The sequence below is a fragment of the Acyrthosiphon pisum genome, chromosome A3 (assembly GCF_005508785.2).
Source record: "Acyrthosiphon pisum isolate AL4f chromosome A3, pea_aphid_22Mar2018_4r6ur, whole genome shotgun sequence".
Lineage (NCBI taxonomy): Eukaryota > Metazoa > Arthropoda > Insecta > Hemiptera > Aphididae > Acyrthosiphon > Acyrthosiphon pisum.
This window is the reverse complement of record NC_042496.1, coordinates 9,685,929-9,701,962: the sequence shown is the minus strand read 5'-3', so window position 1 is coordinate 9,701,962 and position 16,034 is coordinate 9,685,929. Positions and strand designations below refer to the sequence as shown.

Genomic DNA, 16,034 nt, shown 5'->3' with positions numbered 1-16,034 from the left:
CAGTTAATAGATGTATTCACTTATAGATACTTTAAATTATAATTAAGCACATCATTGTCGTTATAAGTAGGTAGGTACTTTTTAAATCGATGACCTAAAATAATTTTTATAATTATTTCATCAAAAACTTAAATTTATAAATTATAAATACATCTGATACCAATATTAAAAACATATACTCCTATCACTGGTACAAAATTGAAATAAACCCAAATTCAATTTCTTTTACACACGCAGTAAACAATTTTATCACAAATATAGTCAATTTAAATTGTTATTAATTTCTAACGCATATACAGTGTACTGCATTTATAATATGTAACAGCTTATTGTATAATATGGTTTCTGATAATACTTCATAATATAATAGTATTTATATAAGTATTATTATACTTATTATTTTATCATATTTTATGTATTATAAAATATAATTTATAGTTTAACCTTGGAAAAAAACGCGACACGCGTTTATATGCACGTTAATTCATATATTATAAACTTGAAAATGTAATGAATTGTCATTATTTCTTATTTTCATTATCGTATGGGTAAACACGAATAACGAACCCTTGTAATTATTTCTATTGTTTTGACTTACAATTATTTAATTTTGTAGTTACGACTTCGTATGCATAGTACATATAGCTACATAGAATGCTATGTTATTGCATTAAAAAACGTAGGTATTATATGAACTCTCGTTTGATGAAATTGTAATTATAAGTTGAACGTGTATAGGTAAAAAGTTGTATAGTTATGAATTATGCGTGTTTAAAATTTTTAATTGTGACCTTTTCAATAGCATCGTAATGTACAAAATTCAGAGAATTTTTTTGAATGCTTTTACGATTTGGCGAATAGCAAAAGTTATAATGTACCAATAAATGTTATGCAGCGATTTTGCAGATTTTCAGGGTGACTTTTTAACACTGGGTGGATTATCTTTGCACCCTAATGTTTAAATTTTTCATAACAATCGTTATATTATGAATTAGCTCTCATTTGAAAAATGTGGTTACTATCTATTAGTTGGATTTTAAGTTTTTATTTATATGTTTTTTTAAGTTGACGAGTTAGAGGAGGAATATATACATAGTGTAGATATGTGGAATACTTTTCAAATTGTTTGTTTCACTACTTCGTTCATCTTAACTTTAATGCGTTAAATGTGTTATTCGTTATTTTGCATTAAATTATTCAGAAAAATACTTTGCTTCAGAAACATTAATTAAAAATATGGTTCATCATTTAAGTAAAAATTACAAAACATCAAAAACAATAATTGATCGTATAAACTGATTTAACTTCATTGATTTTATTATTTGAGTTTATGTGTTACGTTAAAGAATCGCTTTGCACAGATTTAAAATGCAGTTTCAAAAAATAAACAAACAGACTCCGGCCGTACAGACGCACGCGGAAACGACGGCGCGTGCGGATCAATAAACGTATCTACTTCCCTCTGACCATCACCCTATTCCCCTTTCAAGCACCACCCCTTTAAATAATATCAGTTGCGTCACTTACGGAAATTTATAGCAATATGAGCGCTTATCAACGCATCGACAACGTTGAACTGCCTTTTTAGTTTATACAAATATTTTGATTAATTGCCCGCTATCGTTAAACATATTTTATATTATTTATAACATTATACTTTTGTGATATGTGTTTCAGTTCTATGCAGCAACCGCGTAAGCCAAATGACAAAAACCTATAATGATATCGAAGCAGTAACCCAACTATTAGCCGAAGTAAGTAGACAATTATTATACAATTATTGTTGTTATTGTTTTTTATTGTGCTTTTATTCAAAAAGAATTGAAGTACTAGGTACTGTAACATTATTATTGATTTTACAATATATTATAAAATAATATTAATAATTATGAAAATGAATTGTTTTTGTTTTTTCAATTTATGGATCGTGTTTTAACCGTACGGTAATTTCATATTTTTTATTTTTATCAAACAGAAAGAAAAAGATTTGGAGCTAACAGCGCGAATTGGCAAAGAACTTTTGACTGGCAACCAGACGCTTGAAGCCAGGGTGGGATTGCTTGAGACAGAGTTGAAGACTGTCAATGAGCGTTACACACAGGCTTCATACGAACTGCAGAAAAAAAACGACCTCATCAAAATACTCAGTAACGATGCCGATGAAACTGGCTACGAAGCAAGTGAGTTTAGTTTGAAATTAAAAATAAACTGTTAGTTAATTTGAAGACCTTTAATTTTAAAAAAAATATCTTTTATCTACACCTAAGGATTTGAATTTGTATAATATTGTTAATGGTGTTATTTCTGTCATTGTTTGTTCGTTAGATGATGATGCAGTTGAAAACGAAAAGTATTACGGCGTCAGTGTCGGTTATTTGCAATCACGACTCAAAAATCTTGAAGACGAGAACCGTAGCTTGCGAGGTGAGGCAAACAGACTTGCAATGGAAACCGACGAGGTAGAAGCCAAGGAAGCACAACTAATGTCCGACTTTGCATCTCAACTCAGTGTCACAAGGTCTGACCTGTCCGTCATCATGGAACAAGCAGACAAGCATAGAGATGAGAATGTAACGCTGCACAACAACTGCGAGTTCTTACGCTCAAAGTTGTCCAGCGTTGAGACTTCGTTAAAAATTGTATGCAATCCTATTAGTATTTGTAGTCTAGTGATGTTACAAACCCTGGTTTTAAAGTGCCTACCCGAACTAAAAAGTTTAAATCTTACATCGAACCGACTGAATTTTTTATATATAATCTAAAAGTTCAGATACATTTATAAATTAATTTTATATTATTAAAAAAACTAATTTTATAATTATTTAATAAAATAATAAACATTAATATTTACTTAGTAATTATAATTTATAATACCTAATTTATGTGGCTTATTAAATAATAAGATAAAAATAAATAGTTCATATTATGAAGTTAAATATTTCTAGTTGTACCTTTATAAAAGTATAACCGTTTTAGTAAGTTTAGCAGTAAATATTGACTATCATATCCAAAATAATTTTATATTTTCATTACAACTTAAAATATGTTTAAAAAATGTTATGTTTTGTATGTTAGACCCCTCCCCCTCCTATAATTTATTTAAGTTATTGCTTTGCTTATATACTTATTTGTGGTTTCATAACTTTATTATTTTGTTCAGAAAAATGATGAGAACGAAGAACTTATGGCCATGTTGATGTTGGCAAGGGACACGCAAAATGAGTTAGCATCTGAAATTGTCGAAGTGAAAAAACAATACGAAGAAGTACTTACCATGCTTCATGAATGTCAAACCGAACTCAAAGGATATAGGGACAAACACATACCGCTAGCTCGAGCTGGCCCTCTATTCACGTCTCTTCCGCCATACTTGAACTCAAATGGGCTGCACAGCCATGGCCATAGCTCGTTGGAGAGTTCATTGTTTTCTGAACTCAGTCTGGATTCAGGAATATGTACAGGACGAATGTAAGTGAACTGCTGCAACCGCGAGTATACAACACAAACAACATACATACTAATTTTGTCTTTCTATTTAGGTCTGGGGCGAGTAGTTATAAGAAGTCTATAGGAATGATGAAGTTAACGTCGGCTATGGAAACAAGCACAAGAAACTTGTCCAGGCAAACAGCATACAACGATCTTACTGAGGAATCTCCTACTCATAGTGATTGCGATGATTTCTCTGACACTGATTCATTTATTATGTAAAATTATGATTTTGTTTTTCAAATTATTGGAATGTCATTAGTAATTTTTTATGTGAATGATTATAGTGAACAACCCGGTATACCTGGTGCTCCTGGATCTGAAGATTTAGCCAATGCCTTGAAACGTCTAACCCCAGCATCGATAAAAGCTCGACGCGCAGCATTAGGATCTGGTTTCATGTTTGCTGATCCTTATGACTCAGCCGATACAAGAACCCCTGACTCAATTATGTCTACTGGTAGCATAAGTTTGACAACTTGGAAAACACCAAATAAACTACAGGTAATTTGAAATATTTATATATATATACTCTCTATCACCTGTTTTATTTTATGTGACTTTGTATATGGTGTCTAGTTGGTTAAACCCATGCAAGGTTCATTTACGCTACAACAGTGGAATGCTCAATCGGTTCCATCTCTCAGCTCTATTCTGGAAGAACAACCTCAAGGCGTGATCAAAAAGAGTGATTCAACTGCTCCTATAGCAGGGCTTCCTCAAACTTTTAGACTTGACGAAATCGAAGAAGATGAACCTAGAACACACCCTGGAAAAATGTTTCAAATGTCCACCCACATCACTACTATTACCAATTCAAGGGTCATGCATCCAGATGATGGTACAAGTGTTACAACCAGGTAAAATATAACTCAATGTTTTTGTTGCGAGATATTAATATTGTTTGATTTTATTTTTTAGTGTTCGAGCTAGTGCCATGTCAAGTGTAGTAAATAGCTGCGTCAATAGTCGTGTGCCTACCAGAGAGACTACACCCATGTTATCTAGGAGAAATTCAACTACAACGTTTTCTACTAACTGTGGATTAGCAGCCATGTTAAATGAAAGGGGTATTAGAGCAATCACACCTTCTGCCCTAGCAACACCTATGTTTTCTACAACAGCCACACCTTGTAACAGTCCATATGGATCGCCTGGTGGGTCCCCCGATCGTTCTCGTTCACCTTCTCCATCAGATTCTCCTTACTCACATCCATTTGGATTACCTGGTGAGTTTCAATTGCAGTTTTTTAAATAATTATTATTTGTAAAAACAAAAAAAAAATGTTTAATTCCCATTTAGGATATTTGATGCACAGTGGTGCCAAACTGTTAAGAAAGACTCTAACAGGCACTGAAAGAGGAACTGAACACCACAAGTCTCGCAAATCAAAATCACTTATAAGGCCAGACAAAAAGGTAAACAACTAATATTATTATTACTCAAATTGTAGATTTTTTTCACATTTTAAAATTTTGTAGACATTGGCTGGTATACGACTTGTAGAGACAATGAAACACTATATACCAACTGTTCCACCAGATATGTCTGGTCATCCTGTATTCGACATAGGAGACTGTGTCCCCCCTAAACCTGAAAATGGTGCATTGCAACGACGACTAAAACAATTGGATAGTGGCAATGATAGTGGAGGCCCCAGACTTCGTATGGACTTGGGTACAGTAGGTTCATCTGCAAATGATCCTCAACCTTCGCGAGGGACACTCATCAGTTCCATGTTTTTTGCTCGTAAAGGAGGGTTACTATAAACAAATATATTTAAAACTAGTTCGCTTTGAATGTACAATGGTGCAATGTTAATATATAATTTTATTCTTAATAAGTTATTGTGGAAACCAAAGGCAATCAAATGTATTTGCTGGTATATTTATCCTACTCAATTGACCATACATAAGAATCAAACATAATTGCAAAGGATTTTTTTTTGTTTTTAAATCATTAAATATGATTCCTTTATAAACCCTTTTGTTTGTTCTAAATTTCAAAAAATTAATATTTATGCAGTTCTAAAAAACTCATTGATAACAAATTTTTTTTTCAAATGATAGACAATTTTTTTTCTATTAGTTAACCAGTTGTAGCAAAAGTATTTTGGTATATTATTTATTACATAAATAAGTAATCATTAAATTAAAATGTTATGTTTATTAATCATTTAATAGTCATGCTTTGCTCATGCCTATGATACGCAAATAACGTATTTTAGATGCTTTAAGGTGCTATATAATTTACATATATATATATATATATATTGTTTAATTTCTTATTTAAACAAGTCTTTTGAGACTGCATTGTGTTGATTATTTCAATTTGTGTATCTTTTACACAAATATTTATGCTTTTAGGCAATATAGTACCTGGAGTGTAATTATTATTTAATTTCTTATTTTTTTCTGCTTGTAGTTAAATATTATTTCACACAATTCGACAATATTTACATATTTAATCCCATTCAAATTCTAATTAAATTTGAATTTTAAAATTTTGTTCAAGTCGCACAAAATATTCAATAATAATTGTCTGTTATTGCATTTAAAGTTAATATCATTAAAAATCAGTCATTTTTTTTTTTTATTATTATTAATTCAATTAGTGTACGTAATTAAAGTTATTTTCATTTCAACCTAAAAAAAATTTTTGGTGCGATATTTATACCTTTATTATTTTTGTTTTTTTTAAATAAGTTTTTACTATTAGTTTTATGATATTTAAGTTTGCTTTTCCTTTTACCAAATAATTCTCTTACCAAATTTTTAATTTTTTTTTTTTTTTTCATTAAGATGTTTGTCCAGTTTTCATTTCTTTAAACGTTAAAGATCAAATAACTATTCGATCAATATTACTTAAAAAAAATTAATACAATTTTGTTATTGATGTTGAAATAAGAATGAAAACTGAACAAACATAAATAGTTTTAAAAACAATTATCCTTTTAATATGCTTTAAGTTAGTTTCAAACCAAATTATTTTGTTTTGAATGATTTTTTTATATAGTATTCTTCCCTATTGCTCACTCCAAGTGATTTTAGAATACGTTATACGTACCTATATTGTACATACATTTTTATTTATTTATTATTATGTTGCGCATAATCTCAGCGTAATAGTTGCAAAATAAGTATTTCTGTGTTAAAGTCTCTCGTACGCAAATACATTTTCTGTAAGCGTAAGAGAAATATAAAACGTTTCTTTTAGTTATGAATGTTGTTTATTAAGTGATGGAGCCCCGAGGTTCGATATATATATATAAAAAAAAAACATATTTTGACGAGACTGAATTAGTATTCAACCAAATTTTGTATATTAACTATATTTTTAATTAGTTATGTTAGGCGGAATGTTTTCCAACCTATGACATCCTCTTTTATTTAGGTTTGAAAATTATGTATTAATAGTCCAAAAAGTGCTAATGGTTACACTTTTAACATGTAAAATCAACTGTTGTGTGTATTAGTTGATACAATAATTTATTCTGTAAAATGTAATTATTTTTAGCACTAGCTGAAATAAATATAAAGATGTATTTGTTGACTGAAGCCAAACAATAATTGTATATTATATTTTATTTGAACTACTATCCTTTTCTCCATAACTCACCTATCGTCCATCTACTTTATTACATACTTTGAAAATAGTATGTAGATTGTGTACAAGTGTACAACAGAGAAGAAATAAAACATGAATAATATATTAATGTTTCATAATAAAAATGATATACAGAGTACATACATACAGTATGGCAAGAACTTTCATGAATTTACATATTTTTCAGGTTAGTTTTATTGTATACTTAATAAATATAAAGAACAATTCACAATGTTTGTAATTAAATAATAAATACTCAACAAATTTAATGCATATTTCGACAATCAACATATTTCATACATGGATTTATTTTTGTTTTTTAAATGTATATTTTGAAAGTTGATTGAAGATCAAGCACTTTGATAGATATTTTTGTAAATTAATGTCAACAATTATATTAAATTTGTCTTAAAGCTGATAGACTAATTTTTTATCTTTAAGGTCAGTGTGTAGTTTAGATTAAAATATATGCGATTATTACATTTATTTTATTTTATTTTACGGATAGTATCTGGCGATAGTACAATAATTATTTAGTTCATTCAGAACATTTATCTATCGATAACACTTTTATTCATCAGAGACATTTTTGTTAACAGCTTAACATGTACTTACTATTTCTGTGCTTGATTTTAATATTAAGTATTAACCAAGTAAATGTGCTTTTTCAACACATGTTTAAAAAATGTTAATGCATTAAAGTTCTTTCTCTAATCATCAAGTATTACTGCTACAGTCTACTAAATATTACGGTAAGAAAAATGTATCTTGTTAATCTTTTAATTATGTTACTCAATCAATTACAGTTATCCCAAATTACCAATCATTATAAGATGCAATAAATTACAAAATTAAAAACTGTCGATCATTATTTTCTTCTATAAAAGTTTTTTGTTTGGGAAACTTCTTTAAATAAGACTATAAGCGCAGTAGTATAGACATTTCAACTTAAAATTCTCCTTTCTTTGCCTCTATCCTTACATAATATGTACTAATTCATCTTGCTTCCTCACGTCTTGTTAAGCAAACAATGTAAAGGCGCGTGCACGTACAAACCAAGTATGTGTGCTACTGTACTCATGTTGTGCGTTCTACAAATTGTATAAGTATGTCGAGCACACATCAACATTTGTGACATGATAATCACCATAGTGAGACATGATATACAGCGTGAACACGTATGCTTGATCTATGCGTGCTCTAGTGTGAACCTTTATATCAGGTATTTTCATTGTTTGCCAAAACAATTTTTATATATTGTAAAAATTGGCGGTTGATTCATAACTACTTATGATTAATTAAAATCTTTTTCCAACATATTATTGAGTGTGTGACTGCCAAAATAATATGTAGAATAAATTGTAGTGTCGCTTAATAAGTGTCAAAGTTCATATGTTTACAAAATGTTTAAGCATAGTTATTGAAAGTCATAAAGATAACATTTTAATCAAAAAAAATATCATATCAAAAAAAAACTCAAATCTATCAAAAATCATAAGCCTGTTTAAAAACCGGCTGGCTGCAGGTAGACCACATACTATATGACAGTCGAAAGTAATTCAAAATACTTATACCTTGAACCCATTTACACACATCGGTATTAACTTACAAGTTAATAAAAGCAAGTAATGTAGTAAAATACATGCAACAAAAATTAATTCGACCTATCGTAAAACTTATAAAAAAATTTAATAAAAGTATAAAATATAAGCAGACAATGCAACTCCAGTTGTTAAGAGCACATCTCGGCCAGAATCATTTTGAATTGTTTTCAATGATTTATGATTTATCATTAAATTAAAATGTAATACATTCATTACAGCAGTGGCGCGTAACATAGGGTCCAAGTGTTGCTCAGGCAACACCTTAAAAAATGGGTGGGTCGGTATTGATAGAAGAAAAATAGGAAGTTTTACAATTATTTGAGCAACACCAATTTTTTTTTATGATATAATACTTTACTGCATTACAGTAACCTACTCTATGACAAGGTACACTCGAGCCCTGCTTTACAGCAGAGCAACTTTTTTATGATTGAATTTTATTAAAATTTAGTACACTAGAAGCAACAATAAAAAAAAATGAAAAACTACTTAAGTTTTATGTACAAGTAACATTTTGTATTAAATATTAATATCAGATAAAAATTTTAAAACAATATGAATAATCATCAAGTTATGACAAATTGATGAATAATGTTTATGCAATGTATACTACATATATTTAGAACACTGTTGGTGCTTGACGATTGCTCTTGGTCAAGGACTTCATTTTCTTTTCTATTAATCTTGTGCGATTTGCTTTTTCCATCCTAACATAAAAATAAATATCAACTCAAGTTCAGACACTATTAAATTTCAAATATATTACCTGCGTCTTATTTTTTCAATGGATTCCTCAGATTGCTTTGGCTCAGGTTCAGCAGCTTTCCAGACAAGAGAACGCAAACGTTCAATAGCATCTGCAAGGTTTAGTTGTTGCGACCGTGTCTTTTCTGACCGAATTACTAAATATCCCTCTTTAGTCAGTTTATTTTGATTCTACAAAAAAATTACCGTTTTTCATGGTAAATATTTTTTCCTTCCTAACACTACTTCCATTTTGTTTTCACTAACTTACGATATTAATTAGTTTCTGCCGGATTTCTTCATTGAGCCATTGAGCCGATTCCACTTTGAATCTCAGGTCAACTTTGGTATTGACCTTGTTGACGTTCTGACCACCTGGACCACTAGAAGTGCTGTATGTGATTTCCAGCTCTTCCACTGGTATATATCCCGTGAAAATTTTATTGTCGGCCAACTAGCAAAGAAAATAAAACCATTCAGTATCGAAAAGGTCTCGGTAACTTAAATATAACTTACATTTGTAAAAATACGTAGTAAGCTTCAGTCGTAGGTCACGTTAATTATTATTTATTACCATAGAATATTGGATTTAATATTTAATCAAAGCTATAAGGTACGTACCTGTTCAGGTGACGGTGTGGTAATTTTCAACGAACTCTTTGGGTGTAAATTTTTCAAGCTAATGGCGCTCGTGTAATTGGAGCGGGACAAGGTCCGTACAGCGTTGCAAAAACATTTGGAAACTGTGAAACTCATGTTTATTTCAATTGTTGAAACGAACTAGTGTATTTAGGTAGTAGAAAACTAAACTCCAGGTTCTTCAATAATTATTCTTGTCTCCAATACCCAACACCGGTCATCGAAATTCCCTTTTCTGAGCTTACACATGTTTGATAACGACGACTTATCAGAATTCAGAACCATTGTGTCATTGTCGCCAATAGAAACGATAACAGGCCCAATGATTCTTAGGGGAATGTACGGTGGAGGGGGATAACGTGAACGTCCTAGATTCCCATTGAAATTCAGCATGGATAATGCATATATTATTATTATAATCTTATATAAACATAGTTTAAACAATTTAATAAAATATAATAATTAAATATATTTACATAATTTATATAAATCGTATGTAAAATGTCATATTATAATCTATGATGGTACCTTGTACATTATATGGCGTATGATTGGCATCATATAAAATCGAAAATTGCCATACTATATATTTGCATGATAAAAACATAAGTAAAATTCTTGGATCATAATATACAAGTAGTATAATATTATGAACTATGAAGTATTCATTACTACCTATAATATAATCTAAGGTAACATCAATATAAAATAATTAAAAAATGGTAATCTCCTATACCCAAAATAGGGGCTCTTTTCAAAAATGTTCATCTCTTATTAAAAAATACTAGGTATATTTTGCATGTGCTAAATAAAATTTTCTAAAAAACAATTAGTTTTTGTTAGTGGCTATAGTACCTGTCGTCACAAAGTAGAAATTAAACAAAAAGAAAATAGTAAAAGCATTAAAAACATCTCTAAACAGTACTTACAAATGTCATATTGAAAATTGTAGTAACATGACATAAATATTCATAGCACTCTTAATAGATTTTATGTCAAGCCAATAAGTCCTAAACCCGGTTTATAATTTTCCATTACATTTACCAGTTTTTTTAATCCACATTCTACAATGAGTAGTAATAATGGTTAGGGTAAGTTGGTTTACCACTTACGATATAAATCAAATTAATGATGTTTCAATCAAATGTATATAATATAATATTATGTGAAAATAAGATACCTTTAGTATCCCTAGTATTTAATTAAAACATGTATTCTCGTCAAACTGTATCAGTTTTGAATATAGTCAAATTATTACTGTATTAATGAGACATCTTAAACTCAACAAATCTTGAATGTGGGAAAGATCACTAATAAAAAATTCATCTTTTTTTTTCTTTGTATTATCAAGGACTGGGGAGAGAACCGCAATTTGCATTACAGCTCCCCGGCCCCCAATAAAAATTCATCTAAGAAATATGCAAGATATGATATTATAATTTGTTCTGTGCTATCAATATATTGTATGACAATGCCGTAAAATCTTTAATGATTTTCTAAGCAATTAATTTATTCTTAAACCTACTTTTTAAAATGAATCACTGAAATATTTATCAACTTATGTTTATGTTACCAAAAAATATGAATATCACAGTAGTAAATTAAATATTATTTATTTATCACAAGCAATGCTAGAAATATTCATGGACATTTCTTAAAAAAGTTATGTGATTAAGATTTTAAAAAAAAAATATGAATCTAAACCACCTTTAGTGTTGTTAAACAGTATTAATTGAATAAAATAAGGTGTATAAAAAAATGTATTAAAACATTGCACAATTAATATTAATTCATTGATGTTAGCTAATAATGAGAACAAAAATAATTTATAAATATAAGGAATGTTTAAAGTTCATCATCGAGAACTGGAAAATCACCAATTTCAACTGCTGAAGGAGTAACAAAAGATCCATACTTAGGAAGTGTTTCAAAATATTGTTTTCCGTTTAAAGATCCGTCATGTTTGCCGTATGGTTCATCATATTTAACTCCAACCCAATAACCACTTTTATCATCCAAACGTCCTTTGTACATAACTGTGCCATATTGAGCGGGTTTGTTTGGTAGTCGAATACAACACCTCTGTCCAACTTCCATTTTGTCGATTTGTTCTTTTTCCATATTCTCTTGTTGTTCTTTTTCCAGGTTTTCTTGTTCTCGTTGTTTCAGATATTCTGGATTGTATTTTCCCAGCTTGTTATTCTTTAAAAAGCTCTTCAATGTTTCCTAAAAAAAATATATTTAAATTAAATTATACATACGACACAATCACATAAACCAGTAAAACTATAAGCTGATATACACACTTGTTTAGCATTATATTCTTCCTCGGTCATCTTGTAACCATCAATAGCATCTTGATCAGATGTCTCATATGCTGGATCATCGACCAATAAAAACATACCATTTTCAACGGGATATGATCCCAGTTGTGAATCGTCATCATCCAGTTTAGCTACTAACTTGTCTTTATCGTAAGCCGATAGTATCATCGTACCAGCTGATCGTCCAGTGATCATTTCCAATTTGTTTTTAAGATCATTAACCGTCATACCTTTTCTGTATCTCCTCGTGTTTATTTCCGGTTCTGACAATTTTGTACATATGTAAACTTCTAACATGTCTGACAATTGATTTTCTTGATTATTCATGCTTATAAGTTATAAAATACTAGACAAAATATTTAATATTAAAGTTGTTTAGTAAATATTTAACATATCATTCAATAATATTCCAACTATCCAAATAATCCAACCAACAAAGTACAAACGAAAAACGGTTAGTCATTCGTGACTTGCTTTTCGATGGTCGGTGTTTCGATGTTGGTGCGTGATAAAATAACATATAAACATAGTGATAGCCGTCAGGAATATATTCTGTGATAATAATATCATGATTCTTTTTATACCGCAATAATTCAACCATGAGTTTTATGGATAAAGAGACCATTCTGTGGTATAACCGTAGACACTTTTTAGTTTTTTCACCAAATGTTTATATTAATGTTTATCCACCCATGATAAAACCTTCAAAATATTTTTGTGATATTTATATTTTATTGCCATGAGAAATTTTCCATCTTTTTTTTTTATTATTATTTCGATTATTATCGATAAATAATTGTTTGCTGGATTTAAGAACTTGAAAATTTAGTACAGAGTTCAACAAGAGAATTGTTAATAAAGTAATTTAAAAAAAAAGTAGAGCGTCAATCCACAATAATTTTTTATGACCATCTAAAGTTAGAATTTTGTCGAATTTCGTCAAAATAATGAAAATGTTCAAATTATTTTGTTGTTAAAAATCCAAAGGTAATTCAAGTTTATTGAAAAGTCAAATTATTTTTTTATGAGCGTTTAAAGTTCAAATTTTTACGACATTAGATATTCCGGGTTATTTCCCCGAAAATTAATGATTTTGTATCAAATGATTTTCATATTTTGTTGAAATTCAGAAACGTTTAATTGAAATGTTTAATTAAAAATATTCTATTCATGAAAAAAAATTTCAAAATGTATTGGCTATTATAAGCATGTTCAAATCAGGACGAAAGATAATCAAACGGAGAATTGTGCCTAAATGTATTTTAATTTAATTTTTTGTTTTAATATTCTAGCCCCTAGATTTTGACGACTTACATTCTACATTCATAACTTATTTTAATGGCGTCAAAAATAATGCGTGGCACCCAGTGGTGTAGCCAAGAATTTTGTATTTAAAAAAATATAAAAAATATATAGAAATTACTTTTAAAAAGTTAATACAATAATTGCGTTAGGTGGCTAAAATGTAATAAAATTACTGCAGCGCTTGTGCGTTACTGAAAAAGTAATTTCGTTACAGTAATTTGTAATTTGTGTTACTAACCAACACTGTGTATGTGGCACGCACATTAATGTTCACTTACTTTGCACAAACTAACAATTAGTCTTATTGTACTTAAAGATTGACGAAAAGTTGGCAGGAAAGGGGCAATTCCCCTCGGTCCAGCAAGAGGGTCCAGAAGTTTGGGACCACTCAATTTTTTTAAGCTTAAGAAACAATTTAAATAAGAATTTGATGAACACAACTGAAATTTTACTCCTAACAGTTACCTGATAATGCTAATGATAGGTGGTCATAAATAGCGGGGCTCCCAAGGTATTACCCTCGATCACTGTTTTCTATTTACACGGCCCTACTTAGCGTCTATAAACGATGGCTATAGTATCCAACCCTCTTAAGAAAATTCACTAAACTGTAAGGAACCTATAAAATATACACTGAATATAATTTAAAATCTCATAGGTGAGCTATATTATAATTTATAAGTTATGAATTATAATCATAGGCTAAAATATAATACGTATCTTACGCAGTGGCGTATTTACGGGGGGGAGGGAATATGGGGGATAGATCCCCACTTGACCTTTTTTTTTGTAAAATTAAGTTTACTTATTTTCTGTATTTTTCAATATGATACTACTTTTAAGTTCTAAGTAGGTACCTATATCTGTTATCTAAATGTTCTTTAAGCTTCTGTTCATATTGTCAAAAAAACAACCTAATCCGAAAAAGGGTTTGGCTTTGAAGCCTATTGTGCACACAGCTTTTAACTCTCGGGCACAAATTGATCTAATCGACATGCAATCACAATGTTATAATGATTATCGTTTTATTTTAAATTACCAAGACCATCTTACAAAATTTGTATTATTACGGCCTCTAAAGTCAAAACGTGCTGAAGAAATTGCTATAAATTTATTAGATATTTATACTACTTTTGGGGCACCGTCAATTTTGCATTCTGATAACGGACGAGAGTTTGTCAATTCAATTATCACTAATCTTAATGAAATATGGAGTGATGTAAAAATTGCACATGGCAAACCACGACATAGTCAGAGCCAAGGGTCGGTAGAACGTGCTAATAGAGATATTGAAGCAATCTTAGCTGCATGGATGACAGACAACAATAGTAAAGATTGGCCAACCGCTCTCAAGTTTATCCAGTTTCAAAAAAATCGAGCGTTCAATTCAGGTTAGTAATCTTTTTTTATTATTTAATTAATTATCAACACAATTAATTTATAGAACAAATATTATTTATATTAAAAATATGAAAATATTAAGTCAAAAATAAAAATAAATAAATTCAATTCTAGGAATAGGTCGTTCTCCTTATGAAGCCATGTTTGGCTGTCCTGCAAAAATCGGATTAGCTTCAACAAATATTTCTTACGATGAAAGTCAGTGAAATTTTCAAGTTTCTACAGTCATTCGTTTTTTAATTACAACAAAATAAGAAAATCGTTACGTAAGAAATCGAGTGAATATCAAATGTTGTAAAAATATGAATTTCAAACGCTCATAAAAATTTAATTTGAGTTTCTTATAGACATTTTTTTTTTTGATAAAGGTAGATTATCCTATAAGGAATCTTGTATTACACTTTAAAATCTTAGTTCTAAAAAGAAAATTTTTTACGAATTATAAACTCAAAATAATTAGGTAATTTTCGTGATTTTTCCATATTTTGTCAATTTTTGAACTTTAAATGCTAATAAAAAAAAAACTGTGACTAAGGATTTTTAATATTTTTTAAATCTCATTGTAACAATATAGTAGGAGTGTTTTATTAAATTTTCAAGTATTTTTACTCAACAAATAAAGTTTTATTGACATTCATAGAAATAAAAACTAATTAAATTGGAAACTGAAATTATCCGTAAACTGCTCAAAACAAATCAAAATATTTTGAAAATTTTATCATGTATAGAAAATGAAAATATAAACAACCAGTGAAAATTTCATGTATTTACAGTCATTCGTTTTAAAGTTACACCAAAAACCAAAATCAATTTTCTCGAAAACAGATTTTGCGTAAAAATTCCCGTTTTTCCTTAATTTTTCCTTTTGTTTTTCACGGCGCATTTGAAAACTATTGGAAAAAATTTTACTTTTGACCCCCC

At 29.4% G+C, this 16,034-nt stretch overlaps 3 protein-coding genes across 9 annotated transcripts in view; 1 reads left to right on the top strand and 2 right to left on the bottom strand.

Moving 5' to 3' along the window:
- Nucleotides 1–5,744, top strand: part of LOC100167193 (trafficking kinesin-binding protein milt) — a 31,877-nt gene extending 26,133 nt beyond the window's left edge. For all 6 annotated transcript variants that reach the window (XM_029491394.1, XM_008183754.3, XM_001947378.5 and 3 more), the window contains 10 exons: nucleotides 1,678–1,754; nucleotides 1,976–2,180; nucleotides 2,326–2,639; nucleotides 3,161–3,468; nucleotides 3,540–3,707; nucleotides 3,777–3,993; nucleotides 4,069–4,349; nucleotides 4,411–4,718; nucleotides 4,793–4,908; nucleotides 4,972–5,744. In XM_029491394.1, the coding sequence (XP_029347254.1) occupies nucleotides 1,678–1,754; nucleotides 1,976–2,180; nucleotides 2,326–2,639; nucleotides 3,161–3,468; nucleotides 3,540–3,707; nucleotides 3,777–3,993; nucleotides 4,069–4,349; nucleotides 4,411–4,718; nucleotides 4,793–4,908; nucleotides 4,972–5,259 (2,282 nt within the window). In that variant the 3' untranslated portion in view covers nucleotides 5,260–5,744. The remainder of the gene's footprint in view (nucleotides 1–1,677; nucleotides 1,755–1,975; nucleotides 2,181–2,325; nucleotides 2,640–3,160; nucleotides 3,469–3,539; nucleotides 3,708–3,776; nucleotides 3,994–4,068; nucleotides 4,350–4,410; nucleotides 4,719–4,792; nucleotides 4,909–4,971) is intronic.
- A 3,434-nt stretch (nucleotides 5,745–9,178) lies between these two features.
- Nucleotides 9,179–10,373, bottom strand: LOC100163783 (peptidyl-tRNA hydrolase ICT1, mitochondrial). The gene is made up of 4 exons (XM_001952336.5): nucleotides 10,066–10,373; nucleotides 9,716–9,898; nucleotides 9,467–9,636; nucleotides 9,179–9,407 (listed from the first exon to the last, which is right to left on the bottom strand). The coding sequence occupies exons 1-4, from the start codon at nucleotides 10,198–10,200 to the stop codon at nucleotides 9,320–9,322; spliced, it is 576 nt and encodes a 191-aa protein (XP_001952371.1). The 5' UTR covers nucleotides 10,201–10,373; the 3' UTR covers nucleotides 9,179–9,319.
- A 1,304-nt stretch (nucleotides 10,374–11,677) lies between these two features.
- Nucleotides 11,678–12,925, bottom strand: LOC100169239 (tubulin-folding cofactor B-like). Of its 2 annotated transcripts, XM_008183735.3 has the most exons (3): nucleotides 12,826–12,925; nucleotides 12,390–12,753; nucleotides 11,678–12,309 (listed from the first exon to the last, which is right to left on the bottom strand). In XM_008183735.3, exons 2-3 carry the CDS (start codon nucleotides 12,732–12,734, stop codon nucleotides 11,929–11,931), a joined length of 726 nt encoding a protein of 241 aa, XP_008181957.1. In that variant the 5' UTR covers nucleotides 12,735–12,753; nucleotides 12,826–12,925; the 3' UTR covers nucleotides 11,678–11,928. The 2 variants fall into 2 exon arrangements, with proteins under 2 accessions (XP_008181957.1, NP_001232946.1); NM_001246017.2 differs by lacking the exon at nucleotides 12,826–12,925 and having other exon boundaries at nucleotides 11,680–12,309; nucleotides 12,390–12,822.
- Nucleotides 12,926–16,034: the final 3,109 nt, after the last annotated feature.